Source organism: Manis javanica, chromosome 1 (genome assembly GCF_040802235.1).
Source record: "Manis javanica isolate MJ-LG chromosome 1, MJ_LKY, whole genome shotgun sequence".
In the NCBI taxonomy this organism is placed as follows: domain Eukaryota; kingdom Metazoa; phylum Chordata; class Mammalia; order Pholidota; family Manidae; genus Manis; species Manis javanica.
The window spans coordinates 97,322,401-97,347,661 of NC_133156.1; the positions used below are offsets into that span (position 1 = coordinate 97,322,401).

The 25,261-nt window shown below is 40.1% G+C and overlaps 1 protein-coding gene across 1 annotated transcript; it reads right to left on the minus strand.

Moving 5' to 3' along the window:
- Nucleotides 1-10,653: 10,653 nt before the first annotated feature.
- On the minus strand, nt 10,654-17,085 carry CCNB1 (cyclin B1). Its single transcript, XM_017675902.3, has 9 exons — nt 16,742-17,085; nt 16,028-16,198; nt 15,794-15,940; nt 14,090-14,272; nt 12,693-12,851; nt 12,249-12,485; nt 11,824-11,964; nt 11,063-11,173; nt 10,654-10,889 (listed from the first exon to the last, which is right to left on the minus strand). Exons 1-9 carry the CDS (start codon nt 16,760-16,762, stop codon nt 10,782-10,784), a joined length of 1,278 nt encoding a protein of 425 aa, XP_017531391.2. The 5' UTR covers nt 16,763-17,085; the 3' UTR covers nt 10,654-10,781.
- Nucleotides 17,086-25,261: the final 8,176 nt, after the last annotated feature.

The window sequence follows — 25,261 nt, forward strand, 5'->3', positions numbered from 1 at the left end:
CAGCTATTGTGAATAATACTGGGTATAGACATGATTCAAGTCTTTTCAGTATACATTCAGAAGTGAAATTTCTGGATCATATGGCAATTCCATTTAAAATTTTTTGAGGAACGGCCATACTGTTTTCCACAGCAGCTACACCATTTTACATTCCAAACAACAGTGCATGGGGGTTCAAATTTCACCATATTCTTGCCAACACTTCTGATTTTTTCTTTTGTATGTACATTTTTAAAAATAGTAACTGTCCTAATGTGTGTGAGGTGGTATCTCATTGTAGTTTTGATTTGCATTTCCCTAATGATTAGTGACACTGAGCATCTTCTCATGTGCATAATGGCTATTTTGATACCTCTTTTATATTTTACTTATTTTATTTTGGTATCATTAATCTACAATTACATGAAGAACATTATGTTTACTAGGCTGCCCCCTTCACCAAGTCCCCCCCCATCACAGTCACTGTCCATCAGTGTAGTATAAGATGCTGTAAAATCACTACTTGTCTTCTCTGTCTTGTAGAGCCCGCCCTGTACCCCCATACACATATTATACATGTTAATTGTAATGTCCCCTTTCTTTTTCCCACCCTTATCCCTCCCTTCCCACCCATCCTCCCCAGTCCCATTCCCTTTGGTAACTGTTAGTCCATTCTTGGGTTCTGTGGTTCTGCTGCTGTTTTGTTCCTTCAGTTTTTCTTTGCCCTTATACTCCACATATGAGTGAAATCATTTGGTACTTGTCTTTCTCCACCTGGCTTATTTCACTGAGCATAATATCCTCTAGCTCCATCCATGCTGTTGCAAATGATAGGATTTGTTTTCTTCTTAGGGCTGAATAATATTCCATTGTGTATGTGTACCACCTCTTTTTTATCCATTCATCCACTGATGGACACTTAGGTTACTTCCATTTAATGGCTATTATAAATAGTGCTGCGATAAACATAGGGGTGCATCTGTCTTTTTCAAACTGGTCTGCTGCATTCTTCGGGTAAATTCCTAGGAGTGGAATTCTTGGGTCACATGGCATTTCTATTTTAAGCATTTTGAGGAACCTCCATACTGCTTTCCACAATGGTTTAACTAATTTACATTCCCACCAACAGTGTAGAAGGGTTCCCCTTTCTCCACAACCTCACCAACATTTCTTGCTGTTTGTCTTTTGGATGGTGGCAATCCTTACTGGTGTGAGGTGATATCTCATTGTGGTTTTAATTTGCATTTCTCTGGTGACAAGCAATGTGGAGCATCTTTTCATGTCTGTTGGCCATCTGAATTTCTCCTTTAGAGAGCTGTCTATTCAGCTCCTCTGCCCATTTTTTAATTAGATTATTTGTTTTTTGTTTGTTGAGATGTGTGAGCTCTTTATATATTTTGGATGTCAACCCTTTATTGGATCTGTCATTTATGAATATATTCTCCCATACTATAGGATACCTTTTTGTTCTATTGATGGTGTCCTTTGCTGTACAGAAGCTTTTCGGCTTGATATAGCCCCACCTGTTCATTTTTGCTTTTATTTTCTTAAGAGTGTCTTGTATTTTACAGGGTATAGGTCTTTCACTTCCTTAGTTAGGTTTATTCCTAGGTATGTTATTCTTTTTGATGCAATTGTGAATGAATTGTTTTCTTGATTTCTCTGTTAGTTCATTGTTAGTGTATAGGAAAGCCACAGATTTCTGTGTGTTAATTTTGTATCCTACAACTTTGCTAAATTCCGATATTAGTTCTAGTAGTTTTGGAGTGGAGTCTCTAGGGTTTTTTATGTACAATATCATGTCATCTGCAAATAGTGATACTTTGACTTCTTCTTTACCAATCTGGATTCCTTGTATTTCTTTGTTTTGTCTAATTGCCACAGCTAGGACCTCCAGTACTATGTTGAATAACAGTGGGGAGAGAAATTAAAGAGGACACTAACAAATGGAAACTCATCCCATGCTCCTGGCTAGGAAGAATTAATATTGTCAAAATGGCCATCCTGCCCAAAGCAATATACAGATTCGATGAAATCCCTATCAAATTACCAATAGCATTCTTCAATGAACTGGAACAAACAGTTCAAAAATAGTGGGCATCCCTGTGTTGTTCCCGATATCAGAGGAAAAGCTTTCAGCCTCTCGCTGTTCAGTATTATGTCGGCTGTGGGTTAATGATATATGGCTTTTATTATGTTGAGGTACTTGCCCTCTATGCCAATTTTGTTGAGAGTTTTTATCATGAATGGATGTTGAATTTTGTCGAATGCTTTTTCAGCATCTATGGAGATGATCATGTGGATTTTGTCCTTCTTTTTGTTGATGTGGTGGATGATGTTGATGGATTTTTTAATGTTGTACCATCCTTGCATCCCTGGGATGAATCCCACTTGGTCATGGTGTATGATCCTTTTGATGTATTTTTGCATTCGGTTTGCTAATATTTTGTGGAGTATTTTTGCATCTACTTTCATCAGAGATATTGGTCTGTAGTTTTCTTTTTTGGTGGGATCTTTGCCTGGTTTTGGTATTAGGGTGATGTTGGCTTCATAGAATGAGTTTGGGAGTACTCCCTCCTCTTCTAATTTTTTGGAAAACTTTAAGGAGAATGGGTATTATGTCTTCTCTGTATGTCTGATAAAATTCCGAGGTAAATCCATCTGGCCTGGGGGTTTTGTTCTTGGGTAGTTTTTTGATTACCACTTCAATTTCATTGCTGGTAATTGGTCTGTTTAGATTTTCTGTTTCTCTCTGGGTCAGTCTTGGAAGATTGTATTTTTGTAGGAATTTGTCCATTTCTCCTTGGTTTTCCAGCTTCTTAGCATATAGGTTTTCATAGTATTCTCTAATAATTCTTTGTATTTCTCTGGGGTCCATCATGATTTTTCCTTTCTCGTTTCTGATACTGTTGATTTGTGTTGATTCTCTTTTTCTCTTAATAAGTCTGGCTAGAGGCTTATCTATTTTGTTTATTTTCTGAATGAACCAGCTCTTGGTTTCGTTGATTTTTCTATTGTTTATTCTCCTCAATTTTATTTATTTCTTCTCTGATCTTTATTAGGTCCCTCCTTCTGCTGACCTTAGGTGTCATTTGGTCTTCTTTTTCCAATTTTGATAGTTGTGACATTAGACTACTCATTTGGGATTGTTCTTCCTTCTTTAAATATGCCTAGATTGCTATATACTTCCCTCTTAAGACTGCTTATGCTGCGTCCCACAGAAGTTGGGGCTTTGTGTTGTTGTTGTCATTTGTTTCCATACATTGCTGGATCTCCATTTTAATTTGTTCATTGATCCATTGATTATTTAGGAGCATGTTGTTCAGCCTCCATGTGTTTGTGAGCCTTTTTGCTTTCTTCGTACAATTTATTTCTAGTTTTATACCTTTGTGGTCTGAAAAGTTGGTTGGTAGGATTTCAATCATTTGGAATTTACTGAGGCTCTTTTTGTGGCCTAGTATGTGGTCTATTCTGGAGAATGTTCTATGTGCACTTGAGAAGAATGTGTATGCTGTTGCTTTTGGATGTAGAGTTCTATAGATGTCTGTTAGGTCCATCTGTTCTAGTGTGTTGTTCAGTGCCTCGGTGTCCTTACTTATTTTCTGTCTGGTGGATCTGTCCTTTGGAGTGAGTGGTGTGTTGAGGTCTCTCAAAATGAATGTATTGCATTCTATTTCCTCCTTTAATTCTGTTAGTATTTGTTTCACATATGTTGGTGCTCCTGTATTGGGTGCATATGTTTATAATGGATATATACTCTTGTTGATCTAAGCCCTTTATCATTATATAATGTCCTTCTCTATCTCTTGTGACTTTCTTTGTTTTGAAGTCTATTTTGTCTGATACTAATACTGCAACACCTACTGTTTTCTCCCTGTTGTTTGCATGAGATATCTTTTTCCATTCCTTGACTTTTAATCTGTGCATGTCTTTGGGTTTGAGGTGAGTCTCTTGTAAGTAGCATATAGATGGGTTTTGCTTTTTTATCCATTCTCTTACTCTGTGTCTTTTGATTGGTGCATTCAGTCCATTTACATTTAGGGTGATTATTGAAAGGTATGTACTTATTGCCATTAGAGGCTTTAAGTTTGTGGTTACCAAAGGTTCAAGGTTAGCTTCTTTACCACCTTACTGTCTAACTTAACTTGCTTATTGAGCTATTATAAACACAGGCTGATGATTCTTGATTTCTCTCCCTTCTTATTCCTCCTCCTCCATTCTTCATATGTTGGGTGTTTTGTTCTGTGCTCTTTTTAGGAGTGCTCCCATCTAGAGCAGTCCCTCTAAAATACCCTGTAGAGGTGGTTTGTGGGAGGCAAATTCCCTCAACTTTTGCTTGTCTAGGAATTGTTTAATCCCTCCTTCATATTTAAATGATAATCATGCTGGATACAGTATTCTTGGTTCAAGGCCTGTTTCATTGTTCTGTTCTGTTCAAGGTTCTGTTTCATTGCATTAAATATATCATGCCATTCTCTCCTAGCCTGTAAAGTTTCTGTTGAGAAGTCTGATGATAGCATGATGGGTTTTCCTTTGTAGGTGACCTTTTTTCTCTTTGTGGCTGCCTTTAATACTCTGTCCTTGTCCTTGATCTTTGCCATTTTAATTATTATGTGTCTTGGTGTTGTCCTCCTTCGGTCCTGTCTCTCGGGAGTTCTGTGTGCCTCTGTAGTCTGAGCAACTATTTCCTCCCCCAGTTTGGGGAGGTTCTCAGCAATTATTTCTTCAAAGACACTTTCTATCCCTTTTTCTCTCTCTTCTTCCTCTGGTACCCCGATAATGCGGATATTGTTCCTTTTGGATTGGTCACACAGTTCTCTTAATGTTGTTTCATTCTGGGAGATCCATTTATCTCTCTCTGTGTCAGCTTCTATGCGTTCCTGTTCTCTGGTTTCTAGTCCATTAATGGCCTCTTGTATCCGGTCCATTCTGCTTTTAAGTCCTTCCAGAGATTGTTTTATTTCTGTAGTCTCCCTCTGTACTTGCTCCTTTAGCTCTTGCATATTTCTCTGCAGATCCATCAGCATGTTTATGATTTTCATTTTGAATTCTTTTTTAGGGAGTCTGGTAAGGTATGTCTGTGCACATCCTGTCTCAGGTGTTGTCTGGACTATTTCAGAATGGACTAAATTTTTCTGCCTTTCATGGTGATAATGTTGGCTGTAGGCAGGTTGCAGGTGTGTCAGCTGGGAGAAGAAGTCCTTTCCTGCTTGCTGGACGCCTTGCCCTTCTCTGCTGCCTGTGTCGGTTACCTGCACTCCTGGAGCAACCACCGAGTTAATCCCCTAAACTGCTGTGGGTGGGGTCTCTGTCAGAGCAGCGCAGAGCCCTGCAGGGAGTGGCAGGCATGCCGGATGCACTCCTCTGCCATAGTGGTGCCCCTGCTTGGCTGCTATGTGTCAGCAGCAGCCTTTGGGTCTGGCCCAGGCAGCTGTGCATTGGGCTGGGATTCCGGTCAGCTGCTGGGAGTGCGGCTGATCCCTCTGGCACCGCCACAGTTGCGCCCTGGCCTCTTCCGTGCCCCTCTGGCACCACCACTGCTGGCACGTGTGGGCCACTCCCAGGCCACTTGGTTGCTGCAACCACGGGCTTGCATGGACCTCTCCCGGGCCCCTCTGGCGCCGTGGCCACCAACACGCTCGGGCCGCTCCCAGGCTGCTCGGTTACTGCTGCGGCGGGCTTGTACAGGCTCACACGGGCCACTCCTGGTCCCCTCGGGCGCCACTGGCGCACGCGGGCCGCCTCCGGCATGTGCTACCAGTCTCCCACTACTGGGCCAGTGTGTCGGGGTCTGCGCCCATTGGGGGAACGACTGTAAGGCTGCTTAGTGCCATGAGGGGCTTCAGAGCTGCCCTGCCACCCAAGGGGTTAGGGCGCCTAAAGTTCTCCAGGATTCCCAGCTGCTAGCTAAGTGTGCCGGGACGACTTCGTCCAGCTGTGGGGTCCCTGTCTCTTTAAGGCTTGCAAAAAGCAGTTGCTTTTCTTTTGTCTCAGGGGCACCAGTTGTGGGGACCTGGTTGCAGGTTTTGCTTTTCCATTTCTGTAATATCCAGCACCCTGTGCACCTTGTGTCTGCGCTCCGGGTGTAGATTTCTAGAGCTGGTTGTTTAGCAGTCCTGGGCTTTCACTCCCTCCCCATTCTGACTCCTTTCTTCCCACCGGGTTCTCGGGTGGGGAGGGTGTTTGGGTCCCGCCTGGCTGTGGCTTGTATCTTACCCCCTTCGTGTGATGTTGAGTTCTCGCAGATGTAGATGTATCCTGGCTATTGTATTGTATCCACTGGTGTCTCTTTGAAGAATAGTTTTATTTATTGTATTTTCCTAAATATATTTTTGGGAGAGTTCCACTGAACTACTCACACCGCCATTTTGGCTCTGCCCCAATGGCCATTTTTTGATCCATCTTAGCAAACCCTTTCCATCCACGCGGTCTTGGAAAGTGGGTATGCCCGACAGGCTGGGAAAGAGAAACCTTGTTGGGTTAAGTAGGTTTGATTTGAGCTCATAAAGTCCAGATCCCTAGTTTGGTGGAGAAACAAGTGGCCCAAATTAAGACATGGCCCCCAAGTAGTGCAGCTACTTGAACCTAAGACTGTCTGCGTGAAATTATGCTTTTTCAGGAAGATTTGTGCTCATTTAAGAGGTGGCCCCAAGTGTCAGCTTGCTGATATGCAGGCTACAATTGAGTTTTCTCAGCTGGTCAGTGAGCAGGTAATTGAGAATTATGAGAATAAATTAATTCAGTGAGAATATGCAGCACAGGTAAATGACATGTAGTTCTTTATGGTTGGTCCTGCAAGGGTCACTTCCATCCTTGTGGCCCAACCACAGCACCATGGACCTCTCTGAACAGAAGAACTCGTATAGCTTGTTTCCTCTGAATTATACTTTATCACATAATGATCCTCCCATTTTTCCTCTCTATTGTCAAAGTAATACAGTGCTTGGTAAGTTAGATTCAAAATGCACAGTGGGATGGCCACTCCTACCCCCAAACTCTTGGAAAAACATTTGTTTCATTATTTGACTTTACACAGAGTGTAAACAAAGTGTAAAGTGATTCTGTTGTTCTTTTTTGACCTTGACACTTTATCCAGTGTGTCTTCCAGTATCTCACATCAGTCTCATCCTTTTAATCAATTGCCTATCCCTATCAGGTGTCCACCGGTCAAATTGGGGACAAAGATGATACAGTATTCACCAATCTGACTACGCATCAAAATAACAGGGAAGACTGGTTAAAACAGATTGCTAGGTGCCTGTCCAAGTAATCAATTCCAATTTTCATTTCTAACAAGTTCTCAGGTGATGATGTTGCTGTTTGGGGGTGACACTTTTTTGAGTCACTAATGGATTTTAGCAATTAGAAAAAAATCCAGAGGAAAATAAAGGACAGGTATGGGTGGGAAGCTATTCTTTAGAGAATATCCAATATAGAAGGGATGATACAATTAGACATCATGCTACTCCCAGTGAGAAAAATGATCCAAAGCGGGTAACATTAATGGATACTAAAACAAAAGTGAAAACAGCACCCTTACAGCAAGCTGTATCTGGAGGTAACCTCCTTAACTAGATGACCAAATCTGGTATCACTAGTAGTGTAACAACTAATTTGTGGCTCCAAAGTGATGCTTTACTTGTACAGATTTCCTATATTCTTGCCAAATACATTTTAACTATGTATTAACTTGCCTGAATTTAACTATGAAGGATGAATCAGACAATTCATTCCCAGGCCTTGAAAATCAAAACCAGGGTAATTGCTCTGTGTGGAAAAAACAATGCATCTCTTGATTGGATCCTGGACTAGGAAAAACTTAGAAAAGACATTTTTTGAATGATTGATGCAGTTTGAAGATGTGCTGCATTTTACACATGGAGTTGTTTAATTTTCTTAGTGTGATAAAGATCATGGTTACTTAGGAAAATGACCTTAATTCTTATGAATTGCATGATAACGTATTTTATGGTGACAGTCTTGATACCTAAATTTACTTTCAAATGGCTATGAAAAAGAAAATGAGTGCACCCACACACATGTATATAACCACTCCTCATACTTTCTCTACACCTCTAGTTTAATATTTTCCTACATAAATCACTAGAACTTTGTCCCTTATTAAGAAATAAATCCCTATGTCCAGTGAATATTTACAGAAATAAACCAAGTACCTACAGAGAAACCATTAACAATTTTAAAAAGCCTTTTTGCAGACCAAATGAAATTTAAATCACCAATATAAACATGCCTGACAAAAAAATTAACTACTTACAGAATAAGCAGTTAAATAATCTCCACATCAAAGAGGGGCATGAAATAAACTATAACTTAACCAGAAAATAGAGGATTTCAGAAACAAACGATCTTGGGTGGGTGGGTGAGAGTGGTGGATGAACCAAATAGGTGAAGTTGGATTAAGAGGTACAATCTTCCACTTATAAGACGCTGGGATGCAATGGACAGCATAGGAATATAGTGAATAGTAAGTTTGTATGGTGACAGATGGTAACTAGACTTACTGTGGTGACCATTTTCATAATGTCACCATTATGAATTTAGCCAGTTTTCAATGATTTCAAAATTATAAAACTTTTAAGATGAAAACCTCTTTAACCCACCATAAAACTGGTAAAATAAGACAAAAGCCAGAAAATAACCATAACAAAAACCAAGCCAATTTCTCAAATATGACGCAAAATTTTCCAAATGAAACATTAGCAGATTACATCTATCATAAGGAAGAATTCAAATATACTTTAGAAAACCTCTAATGTGGACCACTGTATCAAATTAAGAGAAAAACCCTAATCTAAGCTGAGAAAAACAAATGAAATTCCACAGCCATGCCTATTAACAGTACAAAGGAATAGAAAAATACCTAAAATAAAAAAAATCACCTAAAGCTCAACAGCAGAGACATTAAATGTTAAAAATACCTGAGATGCCAATTGGGTAGTAAGACAGAGGTCTACTTATCAATGATGATTTTGGAGATTCTAAATAAACATCATAAATACTGAAAAAATTAAATTCTTGGATTTAAGGCCTAAAAAACTCCACTAAGAACAAATCAAGAAATTTCATGTCAGCTCGATAAGGAAAACACAACTAGCAATATAAGCAGAAGAGGGAAATATATCCTATTCACAATGACCAAAAAACCCCCCTAAAACCAGCACTAACCCTAAGTACAGTAATTACACAATTAATTCTAGCATCGTATTGAAGGGCATGCAACAAGCCTCAATGGAGAGAAATGTTTCTGGATGGGAAGAGTGTCAGTCCATCCTGTGCTAGTACTGTACACCACACACATACTGCAGTCAAAAAGCTCACAGCTTTCCAGTAACTGAACATTTTTAAGTTTGTATTTGAAATTGCCCCCAAATATTTGAATAGTGATAGCTTCATCTTACCAACCAGGTAAATTTTGTTAAATTTAATCACAGAAAACAAGAGCATCAGGAACAAGAGATGGGCACTAGTGTTTCACTTCCGTTGGACTGGATGATTGAGATCATATACTGACATAAATGGGCACCCATCTCGAAGTAAGAATCCTACCACAAATCATGTACAAAATGTTTACTTAGGGAATCTTTAAAATTTTAGAGGATTTTTATGATTTGGAGAGTTGATCTTAAGACTGAAAATCCAAAAGCAACGATAGAAAAAAATTCAGTAATACAAAAACTTCAAGGCGTCTGCATGGCAGATGACAGCATAAACAATCAAGTGACAAACTGGAAAAGACATACCGACAAGGAGACAATTTATTCAAGCAGCCATAGGAAGTATAATTAAAACAGCAAACAAGGTAGAATATTTTTGCCAAACTTAGGAAATTGAAGAGAATGATTACCTTCAGTTCTGGCAAGGATGCAGAGAAAATCAGCACCTTTGTATACTGCTGACATTGAGAATGTCACTTGGCAGTACCCGCCACAAGTTAGAACACACACTTAGAACCCAGTGCACGTAAAGCATGGTGTTTAATATTTAAACCACATTGTCTGTAGGTGCAGAGAAAAAGCAATCTGAATGTCAACAGAATATGGTTGTACATTCCAAGAATATCCACACTATGGAATGTAATGCCCAAATACATGTTGATATCCTTCAGGTAGATAGATGCAAATGAGACGTACAATTGTGGGAAAGGGTTAAGTTTTAGACACTTCTACATGTTTTGAGGATCCTGTTTTATTTTTTCAACCAATAAACAAAAAGTAATGTAGGTTTAGTATATTAAGTTCTTATTTTCCCAAGTGAAAAAGTTGGTACTAGCTGAAGTTGGTAAGAAATAGAGGTCAAAGTAGATTACTTAGAATTATGGCAGCAGCCACCAGAAGAAAACAGGAAGTAAGGCTGAGGTGGCAAAGTTTTACTTAAGTAGAACTAGGCAGCAGATTCTCCAACCTGACTGGGCTTGTGCCCTATGAAAGTGAAGGTTTTTAATGACTTCAAGACCATAGTAATTCATATTCATAAAGTAAATGCTAGGGACACAAAATAAGAGCCAAGAAAAACTATATGAGAAACAATTATATACGTTAGTTGGGTTCTCAGGTAAACTGCAAGCACTTTTCTTCCTTTTATATTTCCCACTTTTAAAGTAACTTTTAGGTTACTACAAAGTAGGAAGTAACCACATTAAAATGAGTTAAGGTATGAAGAAGTAAAAAGACCACAAACTTTATTAAAAGTAAGTAAAAGTAACATAGAATATGTACAGATGGCACATGGTGCCAATTTTATTTGCAGATATTATAGTATTCCATCCAACTAAAATTCACAAGTTACACCTTTGACACAGCCTTGGCTAAATCTTGAAGTAGTGCAGAATTTAGCTGTGCTAGAGTGCTAATTTTAGCATGCTTAGATGTGGCATACTTGTTCTTGATAGTCTGAAAGACAAAAGCATAGTAATTACTGGAGAAGGAGAAAACACCAGATGATCTTATGGTACAGACATTCACTTAAAAATCAACTTAAAAATAAGCTATGCATTAGTAGGCATTAAGTCTTAATTATTTTCACTTTTTTCCTCCAACATCCTACACTGCCCCGATTGACTTACCATGTGCTTTGTAAGCCCACGATTCACCATGACTATATTCTTAGCCAGGTGTTGCATAACAAGAAGAAGGGAATCTTCAGTGTATGACAGGTAATGCTGGAGAGTTGGTGTCTAAGATAGCAAAAGTTAATGTTAATAATGCTCATCAATAATGGTTTTCCATAAAATTTCTAGATGTTATTCAAGAGTAGGGTAGGGAGATGGATAATGTATGACTGACTATAATGAAATTTAAGATAAGCCTAAGGCCCCATCTTCCCCAGGTGCTCTTCTTTCATACTCCTCTAGGGTCCTGTGCTTTAACCTATTGAACATTAATGTGCTCAAACCTAAGAAGTTTTGGAATTGCTGATTTGTCCACCCCAAACCTGGATTCCAAATTCCTTGAAGCCAATTTTCTCATTCACTATTCTATTAGTTCTGCTATTAGGGCCTACAGTAGCACATGGCACATAGAAGTATGTTTTGAATCGATGATTTTGAACAAACTTCTAGCATGTCATTTGGCCTGCCTGAGCTTCTCCATCTGTAAAGTGTAGCAGCTGCTCTGCTTTTCTCAGAGGGGTTCAGAAAGATGAAAGTAGGTAACAAAATGGAAGCATTCTGTGAAGACACTGCAAATAAGATCATTTTCAATCATTCCCTCAGTAGATGCCACATTTAGGAGTCATTTAAATTGCCCTTTATAATGAAAACAGTTCTGTACTCAGGCAACACTTTCTAAGCGTAGGGCTAACCTAGGTCTGTGGGACAGAGCTTACCCATTCACCATTATCAAGAATTTTCAGTGCTAAGCAAAAAGCTCCTGCTGCAATCTGAGAAGGAGGAAAGTGCACCATATCGTAGTCCAACATAGTTAGTTCCATCAGGTATTTGGCCAAAGTATGTTGCTCAACATCAACCTGGAACAAAACCCACAGGTCACTGAGCTTCTGTTAGAGATCTCTGCATTTGCAGTAAGTGGCATGCCCATTAAGTGTACTACAAAAGTTTGCCTATAAATTCCCAAATACAAGTGCCCATAAAGGCCTTGATGATAATATTAATGTGCAGCTTGATTAGAAATAAAGAACATCTTTATCTCTTCCTCATGTACTTAGGTATATAAGTCTATTGAATTAGATCTGCTTAGCCAGCAGTTTATTACCTAATTAATTTTTCTAAACGGTTCTCAGGAAATCTGTACCTCTCCAATCTTAGATGCTCTCCGCAGGAAATGCAAGGGTAGAGGCCGACCCAGTCCAAAGTTTAAAGCCCTTAGAATCTTCATTTCCATCTGTCTGATTTGGTACTTAGTGTAAGTGTTGTCAGTCACAAAGGCAAAGTCACCAATTTCCGGAGGGTACATTTCTTCATATTTGCTTGCAATAAACATGGCCGTGACACCAACCAGCTGTAGCATCTTCTTGGGCACACAGTTGTTCTGCAGTGGGAATGTCAATTGGATGAATAAATAATATGCATTTGAAAAAGGACACAGAGCTATAAAGGAAAGATGGAAGGACACACTCCTACAGCAAAATCAATGACACCTTAACTTTCAAGACAGACTTCAGCTGAAAGCCTATTTGTTATGACTTACCTAAGAACCTTGAAGAGAGAGAACCCTCAATTACTGAATTATTCTTACCTGCATGAACCGATCAATAATGGAAACAGTCATGTACATGGTCTCCTGCAGTAATCTGAATTTCATTTGAACCTGTACTAGCCAGTCAATTAGGATGGCTCTCATGTTTCCAGTGACTTCACGACCCAGTAGGTATTTTGGTCTGACTGCTTGCTCTTCCTGCAAAAGAATTGCTGATTATTCTTACAAGCAAGACTTCATGTGACAATTCTGACCAAAAATATCAGTCACCACAGAAGGGCTCTGGAGCATTTAGAATCTCTAACAGTTCTTACCCTTATTAATTATTCATATAGTCACTACAAACACCTCTATCATTGAGGAAGAAGAAAGCAAATATTAAATATGACAGTAACATCTGCCATTATGAAAAACCCGTCACTGTGTTCAACTCACCATCACTGCTGCTCGCCTCACACCCTGTGCCCAGTTCTTCCAAATAAAGATACTCTGCTACCTCTCAGATATTTTCACTTAAGGCTCTAAACCCAGGAACCTGAGGCTTTATGAGGGAGAGAAAATAGCGGCAGCTCCCAGATCAGCTGGAGCCCATGAGTTATCACTTTCTTGCTCCAGGATTTAAACCCCAAAAACACCATGGGTAAGGAGAATAATGAACCATCAAAAACGAGCATATCCATCTGCTAAAGCTACTCCTCCAGTTTAACACAAACTTTTAAAAAGGGCAAAGAAGCCCAAAGCAGAAGGCTGGTCCTGTAGAAAATGAAGATGTTCCAAAGAACCAGGCAAGAGACTGAGATGCTAATGACATCAAGAGAAGAGAATGCATTGTAAACAAACATTGGGTAAATTTGGTAACTATACAGATTTATGTTGTTAAGTATATAGAATGCTTTCTTGATTTTGGGGGGAAAGGGCAAATGCCACTAATAACAAGTTTCAGAAGTGGGATGAAATGGAAGGGAACTAAAAACTTTAGATTTTGAATGTACTCCTCTTGAATCCAAAGAATAATTTCCCTGATATTGCATGCACATTAGCCACATTGACCTAAAACACCTTGTGTTGGGGTTAGCTATATTCTTTCCAGCACATTCTCCATCGCCTTCTATCTCCTGCTTGTTATCGTCCTTATACCCAGAGTATGGGACTTGTCTGCTTCTAACTGCGATAGATAAAAATGTAACACGTAACCTGTAGACTTCTCATTAGAGAGAGCCATGACAGTATTCACTCTCACTTTGAACTTTCCCTCTTCAAAATGGCAATCCATTGGCTTGTTTAGTGATTTTTATTTTTGCTATTCCATGAAGGAGAATTTGAAAATGGAATCTACTATTAAGAAGTTGCTCTTGTCCTGCTTGTATTATTGTAAACTGTTAGTGGAAAATACCTTTAACAAAGCTAGATGCAGTTTAGAAAATAACAATACAGACCTCAAGTTGTCTCAGATAAGTATAGATATCTTTCACATATTCACTACAAAGGTTTGGATCAGCTCCATCTTCTGCATCAACATCACTCACTGCAAGAATTACATCAGAGAAAGCCTGACATAGATATTCTTCTGCAGGGGCACATCCAGATGTTTCCATTGGGCTTGGAGAGGGAGTGTCAACCTTGAAATAGAGAGACCTTTTGAAATAACAGCAAAGAGGAACATACATTCTGGGAAGGAAGTTCAGATTATTGGTACCAACTCAATAAACCATCTACCAAATAGACATGTAATTTATTTTCTTAGAGGAAAAGTATCTCATTTCCAAATGTATTCAATTTCTCTTCAGGAAGTGATTAATATGAAAAGTGAAATGCCAACTCAGACTGACCCAGTTTGAAGTCCGCACAACCTTAATGTTAACATGTAAAACAGAGAAGCAGCAGATAAATATTCTAGACTTTCCTACAAAGGAAACTGATAAGTAATAAATCTATTTATCAGCACCATGTGAAGTTAATCCAAATGAATGACAAGTCAGTCTTTAGTCTTTATTTCAAAACATGGACTGCTTCTCACTGCTAAGAACACAAGTTTTGTCCTGACTGCTAGGGATTAACTGATTTGATATCATTAACCATTTCCTTCAAGCTCCAATCATCTCATTGTTCAAACAGTTAGCAAGCACTTTCTTCAAGGTAAGCTTTGTGCTAGGCACTGGCTTTATGGTGTTCTCAGGAGGCTCTGAATTTATAAGTGAAGTAAATTAAGGAGATTAATTATAGGAACAAGGATAGGGAAGTTAGGGAAAGCTTCAGGAGTTGACGTTTGAGCTCTTTTGAAAAAAGGAAATATTATTAGCTAAATGAAAGAGGATGGAAAAGCAAAGGCAAGAATGTTTCAAGAAAATCTCAGGTAGTTTGGTATAGCCAATTAAAAACTATGTATGCTACAGGTTTCATGTACTATGCCCAGAAGGTCAACACTAAAGCAACAGCCTCGGATCCCTTACCCTTAGTTATAAGGAACTGGGGGGTGAATGATTTTTCAGATCATTTTCCCAACCAGTTTTAACTAAGTTTTTAGAGCTTTAGAATGCAATTCATATAATTTCAGCAAAGCAGCCTCTCCTAGATGGCCTGTTTCTTCTTTCATAGGAGTAGATATATTAACATACCTGGTATTTAATAAAAAAGTCCTTAGTTTTTGAGACTTACGTGTTAACTGATCTTCTGCTATTTTTGCTTTCTGCTTTATATATGCTATATATTCCAATGTTACAGGCTTTAATTAGTCAGTGGTCACATTAAGGAGTAAAAAAAAAAAAAAAAAGATTCAAGAGAACAATCTGTTTCCAATCAATAAATTCTAGTGAGATGGCTTGTACCAAAGATGGCAAAATCTTAATTAGTCCAGGCAGCTACTACTCAATACATTAACAAAGGGGAGCAATGTAACAAAATGCTTTAAAGTATAGGTTCTGAAGCCAGACAGCCTCGGTTTGAATCCAGTATGTGCCACCGATTAGATGTATGTAACAATATTAACTAAGAGAGTATATATGTGAGTTAATATGTGTAAAGTGCTTAGCAGGAGGTAGTCGTAGCACCCTGCAAGTATTATATTCAAATGCTATTCCCTGCATTAGGAAAATGAGGGGAAGGAACTATCAACCGACTCTAAAACAGTTAAATAAGTTTACCAAAATAGGCTCAGGCGAAAGTTTTTCTTCTTTAACAGGCTCAGGTTGTGGCTCTGGCTCAGGTACAGGAACAGACACGGGGGCCTTTTCCAGAGGTTTTGGTATTTTTTTAGCAGTAACTTTTCCAGCAGCGAAAGGTTTTGCTTCCTGTGGATGAATGGGAATGGAATGATTCTCCATCAGGGGTCACAGTTGGAAGGTGGACTCACACAGAGGTTGGGCCAGAAGAGTTACCTTTTTCAGAGGCAGTTTGGCCTGTGGCTGTTCACTGACTTTGTTACCGATATCTCCAAGAGCTGTTCTCGGCCTCAGCCCGGGCTTAGAGGCTGCAGCGGTAGCCACAGGCACGCGCTTTGCGCCTGCCATACTGAGCTTCGCCTTACTTTCAGCATTTATTTTCGTGTTCTGAAAAAAGCAAGACCACTTTAAAGCTGGCCCAGCCAGGTTAGAGTAAGATAAGGTTAATTAAGGTGGGACAAAAGGAGGTTCTCGGGAGAAAAGCCGCTGTAAATGGGAACCAGAGGAAGCTGGGGTTCCAGGGTCTCTGCTATCTCTGTGATAAGTCAGTTTCCTCCCAGAACCTTTTCGCTCACCTATTAAGGAATTGCCTGTCTTAAAATACCACCAATTTACGTTTAAAAGGAATTCGAAAAGCCTCTAATTGCAAGCACCTTCTTTCCGGGAAGGGGGTAATGCAGTTGGTGGGAGCCCATCACCTATTAAAAAAGGTTTTCTGTAGGCCCACCACTTTCCTCGGCCCCGCTTCCCGTTTATTCAAGGCCCGTCCCGTCTCTTTCTCACCCTCCTCTCTGTCCGCCGGTACCCTAAACTATCCCACCATGCCAGGGACCCACCGACCCTCCAGCCTCCTCCGGCAGGCGGCACAGGATGAGAGGTCAGGAAGCCAGCGAGGAAGGCCGCGGTTATTCACTGCCCGCAGCAACTTACCCTGGTGATGCGGAGGGCCATGGCTTCCTCTTCACCAGGCAGCAGCTCGGTGAGGAGGGGCAGAGCGCTGGAGCCCCGACGCGCAGAGTACCTGAACCCACCACCGACCTACAGCCGTTCCTCCGCAGCACACCGGGAGGAGCCGGCTCTGCCTCGAGTTTAAACCCAGCACCGCTCCCTCCCTATTGGTCTGTTCGTGGCACTCGCTCCCTTCCCATTGGGGCTGCCAGTTCCTCCGAGAATGCGTTTCCAGGGCGATCGCGCGACGACGTTAAGAGGGGGCGAGGCCAGAGCGAGGCTGCGGTCCCCTAGCGCGCGGTCGGGCCCGCAAGTAGTTAGGCTAGGCGCCTGCGCTCTTGGGCAGCTGCCGGTACCAGCTGGAGAGGGGAACCGCGCGTGCGCAGCCCGCCTGCAGAGGCGAGCGTGTGCGGTGTCCTAGCTAGCGGAGGCGGACAGCCAGTGGCCTTAGAAAAGTGACAGCGGAAGAGCCGCAGTTTAAGAACGTGAGACGCTTTCGTGGCTCCTACTCCTACTTTCTTCTACAGTGGCTTGTAGCAGAAAGGCTGTTAAATGCATTCTTTCCTTTGCTCATTCCAACAGCACTCGGGTGGAGTAATTGATGCTCGGCGAGGCTTTGGTGATTTTCCCAGGATCACAAATTAGTAACACGGGGACTCAGATTAGGTTTTTTATTTTTGATCCTTGATGTTTGCACAACATAATTGTTTCTTAAGAATATTGTCAACATCTTAACCTTCCAGATTACTTCAATGAAATTGTTTACCAAAGCCAATATTTTTTAGCTTTTTATTTGAAAATAATTTTGTAAATCCCAGGGCAAAGTTATCAGTCAAAGGGAGAAATATAGTTTAAAGTCTATTTATTGCCTTCAAACTGCAGTCCGGGCCATCTCTTCTGCTACCGCAGAAGCAAGCAAGAACCTCCCCCTAACCTCTCAGGTTCGGATAAGCCCTCGGTTGCCCAGGTAATTATCCATTGATATGGAGATGAACTTGTCTCTACCCCTTAGGATATGCAAATGAACTAAAGCCAGGCGAGATATTCTGGAAATACTACAATTTCACCCACAAATTTCAAATTTGGAAAACTTGAAGACAAAAATCTTACAAGAAACGCACATATATACCGTTTATCCAAATTCAGTTATTCTTAACATTTTACTTTGCTTTGTCATTTACTTATTTGCTTTCTCTACAGAGATCTGTTTATATATAACTATATAAAAAGGTTTTTCTGAAATATTTAAGGGTAATGTATATAATGGCCCTTTATCTCTCAATTCTTCAGTGTGTATTTCCTAAGAGAAAGGTATATTCTCTTACATAACTAAAATATAGGTTATCAACTTCATAAATTCATATTATCATAATACTTTATTATAACATTGTAATATTATGTTTTATTCCAGTTTCATCAGTTGCCCTAATAAGTGTTCTTTATAGCGTTTCCCCTCCTCCAGGACAGAATCCCCCTGCAACTAATAAGACCATGCTCCTCAAGTTTCCCCCTAGACTTCACATCCCCTCACAGCAGCTCTTGCTTAGGAACTCTTGAAGCCATTGTTTTATTGCCTGTGGGCTCTGAGTAGCTGAAGCTGCTAAAGAACATAAACTTTGAATGAGCCTGGCATGCCAGGCCTTTAAGGACTGATGACCCCTTCCTCACTATGGCACAGAGAAGTTTCTTTTATCACAGTAGCTCTCACCTGGGGAACATCTCACCCACAGGGAACATCTTGTCCCACAGGGACGTTTGGCATGTCTGGAGACATTTTTGGTTGTCACAACTGGAACAGTGCTATTGACATCCAGAGGGTTGAGACCAGAGATACTGCTAAACATCCCGCGGTGCCTGGGACAGTTCCCACCTCACAAACACAGACACAAAGATTTATCTGCCTAAAATGTCAATAGTCCAATAAAACCAACTTGTGACATACTGTCAGCTATTTACATACCTATAAGGCTCGTTTCTATTCAGAATGCTAGTTTTTTTGATACTTAATTAGCGTAAGTATAATGGATCACCTCTTTCCTTATAACACTTAAAACTTTTGACTTCTCTGGGAACTTGTACTCAGTGTTCTTTTCCCTGGCCACGTTACTAGTGCCAGCTACTAACCAGGCATTGTTCTAGGTGCTGGGAATACAGCTCTAAACAAAGAGATGAGATATCCACTGTCATAAAGCTTATGTTCCAGTAGGACAGACAGACAGAGAGAGAGATGAAACAAGTAAACAAGTACGTCAAGTAAAAAATAGTACTAAGTGCTAGGCAGAGGGTGAAAAGAAAGTGATGCAAATAGAGTGACTGGGTAGCTACTTTAGATTTGGTCAGGGACAGTCAAAGGCAGTGGCATTTAAACTGAGGCTCAACAAGAAAAACATTGCAGATAGAGGAAATAGCATGTGAAAACCCAATGACAGGAATGAGCTTGTCATGTTCAGGCAAATCAGTGTGGCCAGAGTATGGGATGGGGGTGGGGCAGAGTAGAGATGAGATTAAAGAAATTGGAAAGGGTAAAATTATATAAATCCTTACAAACCAAGGTAAGGATTCTGAGCAGTGGAAGCCTTTGGAGGGTTTTAAACCAAGGTGTGCCATAATCTGTCATTCAAAAAGATTACTTTGTCACTGTGGAGGAACTGTTGTTTGTAGGTAGGGAGAAGGGGAAAGTAAGAAGAGAAACAAAGGGAGCCATTAAGAGGCTATGGTAGGAAGTTAGGTGAGGGCTTCCATGGTACTAGTAGCGCTAGAGAAAGGTGGGTTCTGGATTTTTGTTGAGGAAGACATACTAGGTCTTGATGGCTTGCATGCTTCGAGTGAGAGAAAAAGGAATCCAGGATAACTCCTAGATTTTGGTACGAGTAACTGAAACATCAGACTTAGGCACGAGTAGTTTTTAGGGGATAGCAGGTTTTGGATAGGAGATCAAGAATTCTACGTTTGGAATGCTTAGAGATACACAAGAGGAGAAGTTCACTAGGCAGAGGTTAGGGTGGAAGCTGAAGTCTTCTTTTGCTGTAGATAGTATTTGAACCCGACCCTGATGCAGATGAGGTCGTGTAAGAGAAGGAATGTAAAGAGTAGATGCCCAGGAGCAAGCCCTAGGGCCCTTCCTGTTTAAACATTGAACAGAGTGGGAGAAGCCAATTAAGAAAACAGGGCAAGAAACTCTAGAAAGTTAGGAAACCAAACAGGGGTATCTTAGAAACCAGAAGGCAGGATTTCATGGGGTGGATAGAGGTTTAACATGACGGACTGAATATATATATATATTTATCTCTTTTTTTTCCCCTGAAGATAGGAAATGTTTTTTAAAAAATGCATAAACTTGCAAAAATAGGTGAGGAAACAATTATGACATTTTGGAAGCAGGAAAGCACTTGAAAAGTGCTTTGAAAAGCATTGAAAAGTGGTAATGAAAGTACCAGACAGCCCAAGAGAGCTGAAATTGAAGCTGGCAGTGGAAAGCCAAGAAGCAAACTGATTCATCCAAGTCTTAGGAATCAGAGGCACCAGAGCCTATCAAAGTAGTGGTGTAGGTGGTGCTGAAAACTGGAAAGGTTGATTCCCTCCTGTACATCTGAGAGTAGAGAGGGCAGCCTCTTCCTGGTCCTGGCAAATGACTGGAGGCTTAATGTTCTGGAGGGGCTGAACTAAAGGAATTCTGGATTTTAGACACTAGGCAAGCTTAGGGGGGATGAGGTGAAATACATCATACCTAACGGTAAGACCTCCAGTTCTCTTTTTCCACCCAGTCCCATAGATGCAAGCAGCTGAAAATATACCTTTCTAAACAAGATGAGAGCATGCTTGTCTGTCTGTGGAATGGGCTAGCCCAAGAGAAAAGTCTTAAAAGTACTGATAGTTAGAATGTACAGTGAAATGGCTTGGTCACCCTTTAAGTGATGCTTCCTACTTGACATGCTTGCACACTGACACAGAACTTCTGATGAGTATTTTAGTGTCTATTCTTAACTATTAGCCAGTCAAGTAGTACCAGACATTCAAGGAAATCCTCCAACTTGAAGAGAAGAGATCAAAACAAACACAAAAATAAACTCCAAGTGAACAGGCAATTCAAGGAGTAGAAAGCTAAAAAATAAAAATAAATTACCATCAACATCATCAGAGAAATAAAAAGATAATCATCCACAAGCAAATTTTTAAGAGAGCTCTGGGAAATTACAAATATGAAAGCAAAAATTAAAAATGCTGTAGCAGGTCTGAGAGAGAAAGTCAAGGAAGTTTCCCAGAAAAAAAAGATAAAAATACAAAGAGATGGACTATAGAAAAGGCAAGAAAATTAGAGGATCATTCGTCAAGCTCTGACACACAGCTAATAGGAGTTCCAAGAAAACAAAATAAAACAGAACAGAGAAAATGCAAGGAGAAAATTATTAAATAAATTATATAAGAAAACTTCCCAGAACTGATGAACATATGAGTTTCCAAATCCATACCTGAGTGCCCAGCACAATAAATGAAGAAAAAGACTCATCCTGTGGTACACTGTGCTGGACAGCACTAAGAATAAATAAAGAGAAGATCCTAATAGGAGACAAAATCAGAAAGCATGCAAAGGATCCAGAATCAGTATGTAATTGGACTTTAAAAAACAATGTTGAAAACTAGGAGATTCTGAGAAGTTATTTTCAATTTAGAATTTTGTACCTAGCTAAATCATCAAGCAACCATGAGATGTAGGATAAAGGCATTTGCAGGTTTACAATGCCTAAAAAATTATCTCCCATGTATCCTTTCTTAGGAAGTTACTGGAGTATATAATTTCCCCAACAAGGATGAAACTTTTAAAAAGAGAAAGATTGTGGGATCTAAAACCAGTTTCAACACAGGAGAAAGGCAGAGGAAACTTCCAAGTCTTAGATGATCCTAGGCTGGTACTTTTCAGGAGGCCTGGAGAGCAAGCACTGCACATTGGAATAGAACAATGATTGTGGGCTCAAAGTGGGACATTTTCAAGCAAAAAAATGAACTTGATAGATTACCTGAAGTATTGGAACATACTAGACAGAGACTTCTGTAGAATTGGAGATAAGTTAGTATAGGTAGAGACAAAACTAGGCAAGTGAAAATAAGGCAATATTAAATCTGGAGCAAACTAAAACTTGCAAAAAGAAAAAAAAGAAATGTAATCTAATATGGCACATAGGTTGCTCTGGTAAATCATATAGCCATAATAATATAAACACCGAATATTGATTTAACCAAAAATTATAGTGCAATGATATTTTAAGAGTAGAGAGGAAGAAATGTGTATGAGTGTGCATATGTGCTGGTGGTGGTATAAAATTGCTAAACCCTTATCTTGCATTGTAAAAAGTTACTTGGTAATTTTTAAAACTGTATAACCAAAAAATAGCAGCATAAGGACATTCAGAATTATGACTATAAATAAAAATCACACAGTTAAGAGGATAGAAAATTATTCCTTTTAGAGAGCAGGAATAGGGGCCAGGGCTTTGCTGACTCTATTCCAAGTTTTAAAGAATTATTTGATGTCTTAAAACTATGCACATATGTAACTGAATAAAAGAGTGGTTGATTGTACTGGCTGAAAACCAGGGACACTCACACTAAGAAACAAATAGAAATTAGAAAAGAAGACTCAGGATACATAGAAACATCATGAAATAAGTTCTTCAGTTATATACACTGTCTCATTTGTAGAACTGGTGTATTTTTAACCTCTTACCATTGTCCCTTGAATTTTTGATAGCAATTTTGTCACTTTTATTTATTTTTTTAAATGCTCCATGTAACATAACAAGTCAATGTTATACAATAAAGAAAAAGTGCCCCTCCACAAAAGAAAAATGTATTAAAAGGTTCTTGGGTATATCCTATAAGAATATTCTATGCACATAAAAGCTTTTTTAGATTTTAAAAGAATCTTTAAATCTCTTTTTAAACAATGCATCACTTAAGTTTATTCAACCAATAAATACTTTTTAAGCTTTGTGTTTTTTGTTTTAATTAATTAATTAATTTTGTTGTCATTAATCTATAATCACATGAAGAGTATTATGTTTACTAGGGTCCCCCCTTCACCAAATCCCCCCAACAAACCCCATTACAGTACTGTCCATCAGCGTAGTAAGATGCTGTAGAATCACTACTTGTCTTCTCGTGTTGCACCTCCCTCCCCATGCCCCCCCTACATTATACATGCTAATCGTAATGTTCCCTTTCTTTTTCCCCACCCTTATCCCTCTCTTCCCTCCCTTTCTCCCCAGTCCCTTTCCCTTTGGTAACTGTTAGTCCATTCTTAGGTTCTGTGATTCTGCTGCTGTTTTGTTCCTTCAGTCTTTCTTTGTTCCTATAGTCTTTGGGTTTGAGGTCTCTTGTAAGCAGCATAGAGATGGGTCTTGCTTTTTTATCCATTCTATTATTCTGTCTTTTGATTGGTGCATTCAGTCCATTTACATTTAGGGTGATTACTGAAAGATGTGTATTTATTGCCATTGCAGGCTTTAGATTCGTGGTTGCCAAAGGTTCAAGGTTAGCTTCTTTAGTATCTTACTGTCTAACTTAACTCACTTACTGAGCTATTTTAAACAATATCTGGTCATTCTTTAATTTCCCCCTTCTTATTCCTCCTCCTCCATTCTTTATATGTTGGTTGTTTTATTCTGTGCTCTTTTGTGCTTCCTTTAACTGCTTTTGTGGGTAGTTGATTTTATTTTTTGCCTTTAGTTAGTATTTGATCTGCTTTCTTTGCTGTGATTTTATTTTCTCTGGTGACATCTATTTAGTCTTAGAAGTACCCCCATCTAGAGCAGTCCCTCTAAAATACCCTGTAGAGGTGGTTTGTGGGAGGCAAATTCCCTCAACTTTTGCTTGTCTGGGAATTGTTTAATCCCTCCTTCATATTTAAATGATAGTCGTGCTGGATACAGTATTCTTGGTTCAAGGCCCTTCTCTTTCATTGCATTAAATATATCATGCCATTCTCTTCTGGCTTGTAAGGTTTCTGTTGAGAAGTCTGATGATAGCCTGATGGGTTTTTCTTTGTAGGTGACCTTTAAAACTCTCTAGCTGCCTTTAAGACTCTGTCCTTGTCCTTGATCTTTGCCATTTTAATTATTATGTATCTTGGTGTTGTCCTCCTTGGGTCCTTTCTGTTGGGAGTTCTGTGTATTTCCGTGGTCTGATCGATTATTTCCTCCCCCAGTTTGGGGAAGTTTTCAGCAATTATTTCTTCAAATACTCTTTCTATCCCTTTCTCTCTCTCTTCTTCTTCTGGTACCCCTATAATGCGGATATTGTTCCTTTTGGATTGGTCACACAGTTCTCTTAATACTGTTTCATTCCTGGAGATCCTTTTCTCTCTCTCTGCATCAGCTTCTGTGCGTTCCTGTTCTCTGGTTTCTATTCCATCAATGGCCTCTTGCATCTTATCCATTCTGTTTATAAATCCTTCCAGAAATTCTTTCATTTCTGTAATCTCCCTCTGGACATCTGTAATCTCCCTCCGGACTTCATCCCTTAGCTCTTGCATATTTCTCTGCAGCTCCATCAGCATGGTTATGAGCTTTATTTTTAATTCTTTTTCAGGAAGACTGGTTAAGTCTATCTCCTTCTCAGGGTTTGCCTCTGTGATCTTGGTCTGTATCAATTTCTTCTGCCTTTTCATGGTGATAGATATATTTGTGGGGAGCTGGCGTGTGTGTTGGGAAGAGAAAGTCCCTTCTTGACAGTTTATGGCCTTCCTCTCCTGAGAGAACAGCGGCCTCTAGCAGCTTGTGCTGGGCAGCTGCATGCAGAAAGGGCTTTAGATCTTGCCTGACTGCTATGGGGTTTATTTAGCTTTGCAATTGCTGTGGGCTTGGCCTGCCTCAGGCTGTTTCTCCAATATGGTGGAGCCGCGTCAGAAGGGGAACAGGCGGGAGGCTGTTTATCACGGTGAGGAGCCTCTGAGCTGCGCTGCGGGGGTTCGGGCACCCAGGGTTCCCCAGGATTCACAGCTGCTGGGCTAAGTATCCCAGGGCGCTTCCGTCCAGCTGTGGGGTCCCTGTCCCTTTAAGACTTTCAAAAAGCACTTGCTTTTCTTTGTCCCGGGCGCGCCAGCTGTGGGGACCCACTCACAGGTCTTACTGTCCTGTTTCCCTAGTTTCCAGCACCCCACGCACGCACTGTGGGTCTGCGCTCTGGTGCGGATGGCTAGGGCTGGGTGATTAGCAGTCCTGGGCTCCCTCTCCCTCACTGCTCTGACTCCTCTCCTCTTGCCAGGAGCTGGGGTGAGGGGCGCTCGGGTCCCGCTGGGCCGCGGCTTGTATCTTACCCCCTTCGCAAGGTGCTGGGTTCTCGCAGGTGTGGATGTTCTGGCTGTTGTCCTGTGTCTTCTGGTCTCTCTTTTAGAATTAGTTATATTTGTTGTATTTTCAAAAATATATATGGTTTTGGGAGGAGATTTTTGCTGCTCTACTCATGCCGCCATCTTGGTTCTCTCTGAGCTTTGTGTTTTACACACTA